General features: G+C 35.7%; 1 protein-coding gene across 1 annotated transcript in view; it reads right to left on the bottom strand.

Moving 5' to 3' along the window:
- Positions 1–877: 877 nt before the first annotated feature.
- Positions 878–7,689, bottom strand: part of LOC107581084 (TBC1 domain family member 30-like) — a 12,582-nt gene continuing 5,770 nt past the window's right edge. Inside the window, exons 3-8 of the mRNA XM_016266657.1 lie at positions 6,031–6,199; positions 5,791–5,896; positions 5,520–5,626; positions 4,461–4,600; positions 3,760–3,966; positions 878–2,543 (exon numbers count right to left, since the gene is read on the bottom strand). Of these exons, the coding sequence (XP_016122143.1) occupies positions 1,615–2,543; positions 3,760–3,966; positions 4,461–4,600; positions 5,520–5,626; positions 5,791–5,896; positions 6,031–6,199 (1,658 nt within the window). The 3' untranslated portion in view covers positions 878–1,614. The remainder of the gene's footprint in view (positions 2,544–3,759; positions 3,967–4,460; positions 4,601–5,519; positions 5,627–5,790; positions 5,897–6,030; positions 6,200–7,689) is intronic.

Genomic DNA, 7,689 nt, shown 5'->3' with positions numbered 1-7,689 from the left:
TTAGACTTTTTAGAAATTGTGCAGTCCCTCGCAAGACAGTGGTTGCTTCAACCAAGGAGCATCAAAACACCTTGTACTAAAGTGAACATGTAACAGTTTCTATGAACATAGTGCCCTTTTGCAATTTCATGCCATGAACATTACAGAACAGACACTCGCTGTACATTCTGAAGTCTCACAATACACTGAAGCAACACTGGATGCATGACTCCATTAACTTCAACACCCTTTTTTGCAGTGAGTTTCAGAACGACTAAAGCAAGCAGAAGCCTTGATTTGATATTTTAGACGTCATATGATGGTAACAATTCTTTACAGTATAGTAAGTATGGAAGGGTCTAGTAACGTGTCCAAAAAAACATAATACAAAGCGAATATTGTGCCTGTTGTACTCTCTCAAAATCTAAATCGATGAGTTACATGTTGGATGTGAGTGGAATAACAGGACTTTTAACAGATGATAAGCTCTTAACTTGTCTAGTGTTGGTGTAGTTTCAGGAAGGCTTTTAAAGAGCTCAATATAAAACCTCTTCAGGCTGAATGAATTTACATTTCAATTATTCATGAGGCACTTGTAAAGATGGCAGAATAAATGAATGTTGATATTACGTTATAATTTAACCCGAGCACAATCTCTATTAGGCTCTTTCATAATCATGACAGTGTGAGATATTTGAGGTTATTTTGGTTCAAAACAAGAGAATATGCCACGTTCATTTAACATGCATACATTTCCATTTGGTTCACCTATGTAGTTGGATAACATGTTTTGATAGGTGTCATTTTATGCTTGAAAAACTAATACTGTGGTTGCAAACACAAATGACTAACTGGAGTGGAAACAACGGAAATAAGTAGAAACTTAAGTTTTTTTTCCATACTTGCACGTCTTTTATTTTCTGTGGGGCATTTGTGATCCTCCACTGCTCATAAACACCAAAGATTAATAGAGAGAAGAGAAACATTCAAAGGGATGGAGTGCTTAGAATAAGAGCATCCATAAAGAGAAGAACTTAATGACAACTTCTGTCATTCAGATGGCAATTGAATAATTTACTAAGGAGATATCAAGAGTAAATGGCATGACATGATTGAAAAATGAACACCAATGCAGTCAAAACAACAGAAACAAGCAAATTTGTTGATTTATAGTACTAAATAGTGTATCTGGGTGCTAAAAAATCCTTTTGGACTGTGTGATGCAGAACTGCAGCATTTCCCAGTCATTTAGCATGAGTATTTTACATATTTGTGATTGTGATTTTCCTAGCTTTGAAGCATGCAAGTAAACATACACAGTGCATCGTAGCAAATACTGCTGATCTGAACATGCAAAAAGAGATACTTTCATTGACACAAAAGCTTCAACCGATCGTGTCTATCAGGTATTATTCCCAGATATTTAGGTAGGGTTTCATCACAGAAGTAAACAGCCTTCATAAATTCATATTATAAACTTCATGGAAGCATTACATTATCCAATATGGTTTCTAAATGTAGATGTTTTGGAGTATCTGGAAGCATACTAGAGACATGCTTTCATGGTTGGAGATTTGAACCCAAATGTATTGATATGAAGTATCAAATAAGTGCTTGTCTGTAGTCGACAATTCATCATCGGCGCTTTGTGGTGCTTCCAACATGGTTCATGCTTCTGCTCATCTGGGGAAAGTGCACATTTGGAGTCCTGGCGTTTGGACCGTAGAGGCCCAAGTTTCTGGCAGTGATGGACTTGCGAGGGGTTTTGATGCAAGGGAACGGGGAGAAGATCTGCTGTGGTTTTGAAGGTTCTCCTGCTAACGTCGAAGAGTTTCTTTTGAGGGAGTCTCCACTTTCTGAGCTGGAGGAGTCTGAACCTGGACGGCGGGTGGATGGGAGCGGAGCTGAGGCCGTGGGTTTGGGCTCGGGCTGCGGTTCTGGTGGTGGAGTTGGTGTATTTGGATTAGAATCTGATTCTGGTGGTGGAGTTGGTGTATTTGGATTAGAATCTGATTCTGGTGGTGGAGATGGTGTAGTTGGATCAGAAGTTGCTTCTGGGAGAGGAGTTGGTGTAGCTGGATCAGAAGCTGCTTCTGGTGAAAGTTCTGGTTCTAGTTCCAGAGAAGACAACTGCTTGTCGATCTCCTGGAGATCATCTGCTTCTCCAGAGATGTGGTCTTGCTGAGAGACATCTGAGCTTATGGTCTCCACCCTCTCTTGCTCTTCATCCTCACGTCTTCCCTCTTCAGATGCTTCTTCTGTTTTGCTCACATCAGTTTGATCGTCTTCTATCTCCAAAGAATCATCAAATCCGAGTTGAGCTCGCGCCCTGGCGATGTTCCTTCGGTGCGCACGCACATGTGTACGCCAGGGTGAATGATGTCTGGTCCGAATCATCTGATTCTGGCTGGGTGTGGAGTGGGCTTGAGGACTTCCATCGTTATGGATGACACCGTTCTTTGACGATCGCTGACCGGGTCTGGGCCTCCTGCCCAGAAGAAGATGGTTGACCACAGGGGAGGGACCGATTTGAGAGGGAAGGATACTGGTGGCTGGACACTTATCTGTGAAGAATCAATATCAAAGGTCAAGACTGTCAAAGTCATCATGAAAATGTTTGCAACCGATGTTACTTCCATAATATCTCATATATAGAATATTCAAGGTTAAAAATGTAGGACTGGGCTTTGTGATGTCAGTGAAAAAGAAAAGTGGTTTCAAAGGCCAAAAAATGTATTACAGTTTGTTAAAAGGCATAGTGAAATTATATAAATAATATTATTGTTACATAGAGAAATTATATATACACTACTGTTTAAAAGTTTGGGGTCAGTAATTTTTATTTATTTATTTTGAATTCATCAAAAGTGATAAAGACATTTATCATGTTAAATATCCATTTCAAATAAATAGTTTATTTCTATTATGATAAATAAATAAATATATATATATATAAAATATACATACACATATGTACAAATCTATAATAAATTACTAGAAATAATATAAATAAATAATTTTACAAATGTATATATAATTCTGTATTTTTAAAATAATGTGCAGTTGTGAGTTGTGCAAAATAAGAATGTGTCCTGAAAATAAATACAACCTATTATAAATTCATTTTAAAAGAAATTAATGCCTTTAATTAAATTCTTTGAATCTTTTCATTCAACCAAAAAATGGCAGTAAAGACTTGAACTTTCTACTCATCCCAGAATCCTGAAAAAAATAATAAATTCTATATAAAATAGAATGTATAATAAATCATTACAAAAATGTAAACAAGTTATGAACTGCTCAAATTTATGTTGACGTTAATTCTCCATTATGTCCTGTAGAGGTGCGATTGCAAAATTACATGCTCCAATATTTTAAGAAATGAAAGAATAAAAAAAAAAAAGTAATTATCAAGCTTTAGCGTGTACCAGTTTCCTGCAAGCAAAACCCATGATTTGGAAAACCTTCATTAATCAATTCAACCGTCACCAAAATGCCAAATGATTGTGTGATTTATTGCATTATACAGCAGCAGACCGACACCGATCAAAACAGCTCTGCAACACATATCTATAATGAAACCATAGTTGACCTATAAAAACCAGTACCAGTGTGGTGCTTCTGCAGTTTACTGGCTTGATGAGGTTCAATAGTTTCAGCTTCCACTCGAGGTCCTGGGAAAAATGTCACAACACACTGACCAACACTACATACTATCCCTTCTGTCACCTCCTGAACTCATCTACAACTGTAAAACGCTCAAAATGAAGATCCTGATACCTGTACGGATGTACAGTAGTCCGGTCTGCTGCTGTTGCTTTTGTTTGATGCGTGAGTACTGTTTCTTCAGCGCGCTGATGTCAGTGCTCATGCGCTCCAGCATCATGCTGTTGATGGCCGCCTGGTGCTCGGCCCGTCCCGCGCCCACCGCCCCGGGACTGAGCTCGGCCATGTTACTGCCATGAGAGCTCTGCTCCCCTCTCTGATCTGTAGAACAGATGAAAACACAAAGAAAACATCCAAAATCAAAATGCAAGAATATCTGTGACACATTTTACTTGAGTAATGCTGCGCTGGCTCTTTTCCAAAACTTTCATTTGTTTAGTTGCACTGGAACTGAAGGCTGTAATTAAGGACTGCTGGAATAATTCGACGTACCTCAATAACTGACAAATGCACTGAGGGAATTAAAACCATTTGAGACAGGATTGGGAAGGATTTTCCAGGGTTAGGTTGGCAGAGTGAGCTACACAGAGCTCATATTTGCATCCCTCAGTGAGATCGCCCTTACTCTGACAATGCCAATACAGCTTTAGGGACTCAAAAAATGCTAATCATTAAATGAAACATCTTGTGCATTTGATAATTTCCTGTGTTCAGCAGGATAAATCATGGAGCAGGAGTGACATTTGTAACCTCACAGGCTGCACTATTAAATCGAAAGTAGATTTTTGGCTTATGAAAGTTAATTAGACACAGACCTTTAAGGTGCTTTTGGTATCTTTGGATCTCAGGAGCCAGAAGTCCTCCAAGAGGCCCCAGGCAACCCAGAGCAGTGACAATAGAGTCTTCATCATCCATGTCAGCATCATCATCACTCTCCCATCCATGGAGTGCCAGACTATACATGGGAAAATATCATGCATAAAATAAAGTATTATACATTATAATATAAAAAGTAATACTTTTTAAAAATTAAAATAAATAAAGAAAGAAATTGAATTGAATTAAATAATTAAATTATGCAAATTACTAAATTATGTCAAATAATTTAATAATAAAATAATTTTACATTTGTAAAAATAGAAACAAAAAATAAAGTAATAAAACTTGAAGTAAATTTTTATATAAAATAATAAAAAATTAAGTGAATTACTAAGTGAAAAATAATATTTTTAAAAATGGTATTAAATATTTTAAAATAAAAGAGATGCGTACATAAAAGATCAAATAAAACCATGCATGAAATAAAATATAAAATAAAATAAAACAATTATATATAGCACAAAAATAATTAAAGAACGTAATTAATATTTAATTGCACTAAAATTATTTAATTACACTAAAATTATACTAAAAAGTAATGAAATATTTTAAAATAAAACCGAAAAACAAAAATAAAATGTAAATTACAATAAAACAATACAATAACTGAAATTAAAATTGAAAAATAAACTTATTTTTAAAATATTGCACAAAAATTAAATATTTTAAAAATAATAATATAAAATTACATCAACAATTAATTAATTAAATAATATGTAAATAAACATTTCAACAGAGAAAAATTAAATAATTTTTTTTATTGTTTTATTATTGCATTGCTGCTTGCCTACATCTCTTCTTTAAAAAAAATAAAGTCAAGTATAAAGCATAAAGCTTGTGAAGACAAGGCAGAACATTTGCATAATTTGATATTTGCATGCCAATATACACACATGTGCCATAAAACAGCACCCTGCTGTTCACTTGTTTATGACTACTAAACTCTCACGGACGCCATCTGTGCTGTGGGTGTTGAGTGTCTTCAGCTCTCATACCTGCTGTTTGCTCTGACAGGGGTCGGGAACGGGGTGATGTTGTAGGTGTATTTCTCCCTGAGCTCAGCCAGCTGGGGGAACGGGAACGGGGCCATGGAGTAGACTGTCTGTCGGGACGAAAACACACTTTCAGCCCCAAAAGCAAACTTCCAGCATTTTCAAACACTATTTTGTAACATTAAAGCCATTACAGTTGTTTTATCTATATGATAAGGTTTATATATAATTAAGGACATGAATTATTCATGATCTTTTATATGCTCTGTCTTACCTGCATGAGTTCATTGGAGTCGATAAGGTTGTGCTCCAGCATTTCCTGTGTTAAGCAGCCCATAGTACTATAAAATTCATCGGCAGTCTGGCACTCCTCAATTCGCCTGAGAGAGAGAGAGATGCAGAACGCTTGATACAAGCTGAAAATTATCTCATATTTAATTTATGATCACATTTTTCTTTGGAATCTGGCCTATCCTGCAACTCTCTGTCATGGACAGATGATTGATGAACTTACTCTCCGAGTTTGGCCCAGATGGCGAGAGCTACACGCAGCAGCATTTCAGAGCCCTCAAAGAAGACCGAGTCCCAGATCTTCAGCACGGTGTGATGGGGCAAACAAGTGGCAAACATGGTCAGAAACCACTGCATGGTGAAGACGTTGGTGAGCGGAGGCTCATAGCTGCCTGAAACACAATGCCAATGCAATGCAGTACAACTGGAATAGACAATTGTTCTTTTGCATCTATATATATATATATATATAAAAATGTAATTAAATATTTTACAATTAATTTAAAAAAGTTAAACTAAACATGTAATTACTAAATACAAAAATTAAATTGTAAAATGTTATTACATTTTCAATTGATGTAAAAAACAAAAAATAAAATAATGCATGACATACTGTATATGTATATATATATAAATAATGAAATTAATTGAACTTAAAAATTAAATTAATAAAAATGGCAATACATATTTAAAAATTAAATTCAATTAAAATTAGGGTACCATGCCAGTACTGTCTCTTGTGCCTCCTCAAAAAACAGGCAAAAATAAATACATCAAAAAAATAAATAAATTCACAGAGATTATAGGAATCTAGTGGCACTTTTCTACTGCGTGGTACGACTCGTTATAGTTGACCGTTATAGTTGCTCCACCACATCGTCTACTGACCACAATACAGCCATTTATTTTATTAAGTTGCGTATGACGGTCGTTTAAAAAAAAAAGTTGTGCATATATATGTGTGTGTGTGTAAAATCCAAATTTACTACATCCCCGTTTTTCACCCATTAATAATAGATAAGGGTTTTTGTTTTTCATTCAAATGGCTCATTATTTATGGCAGGCAGGTTACCCAACTCAGGTTTTTAAGTCTCTTCTTTGCCTAACAGGAATAAATACCAAAAACAGAAATGACTGGAAACGACAAGTGTATTAGTGTATTATCGACCACGAGAAACCAAACGCGGGATATCGAACAGTTGATAAATGTCGCTGTCCGTTGCAGAGCGGTGCTGAATCTCACTTCCGCCTGCGGTTTCTTCCGGATACACGACACCATCCTGTATCAAGACGAAATAAACTGTTTTCTTTCACTGTTAAGGCGTCATATTGAGCGATAAAGTGCTATAACAACACGATAAATTTTTTACAATGCTGTATCTTTCACAGTAGCCATTGCTAAAGATGCTAAATCCTGCCAGACGTGCATGTAAACAACTCAACATCGCAAACACGGTGTGGAAAAAAGCTCAGGTTTTTTTTGTGTGCATAAGAATAAGCAAAGACCAACCTGAGTCCATCTCCGTCACAGTTTCATGCTCTAAATAACAAACAGGAGTAGAATAGCACCATTTCTGCCTTTCACTCGTCAACCGGGACTGTTCCGGATTAACCTACATCTCTCCAGCCCTCCTCCAGCACTCATGTTGCATTACACGACAAAAGTGTCTGAACGAATATTTATTAAATAAAATATTTCTTAAGGGACTAAAATAACCATAATATAACTTTCAGCACACCTCAAATACAAAACCATAATATTTTTTTTTCAATTAAAAAATTATATTAACATATATACTACTTATAAATACTGTTTACTTAAATATATCATTTAGAAATATATATATATGTGTGTGTGTGTGTATGTATGTGTGTGTGTATA

Source organism: Sinocyclocheilus grahami, unplaced genomic scaffold, assembly GCF_001515645.1.
Source record: "Sinocyclocheilus grahami isolate Dianchi unplaced genomic scaffold, SAMN03320097.WGS_v1.1 scaffold33.1, whole genome shotgun sequence".
Lineage (NCBI taxonomy): Eukaryota > Metazoa > Chordata > Actinopteri > Cypriniformes > Cyprinidae > Sinocyclocheilus > Sinocyclocheilus grahami.
The sequence above is the reverse complement of the archived record's forward strand: the minus strand, read 5'-3'. Positions and strand labels throughout refer to the sequence as shown.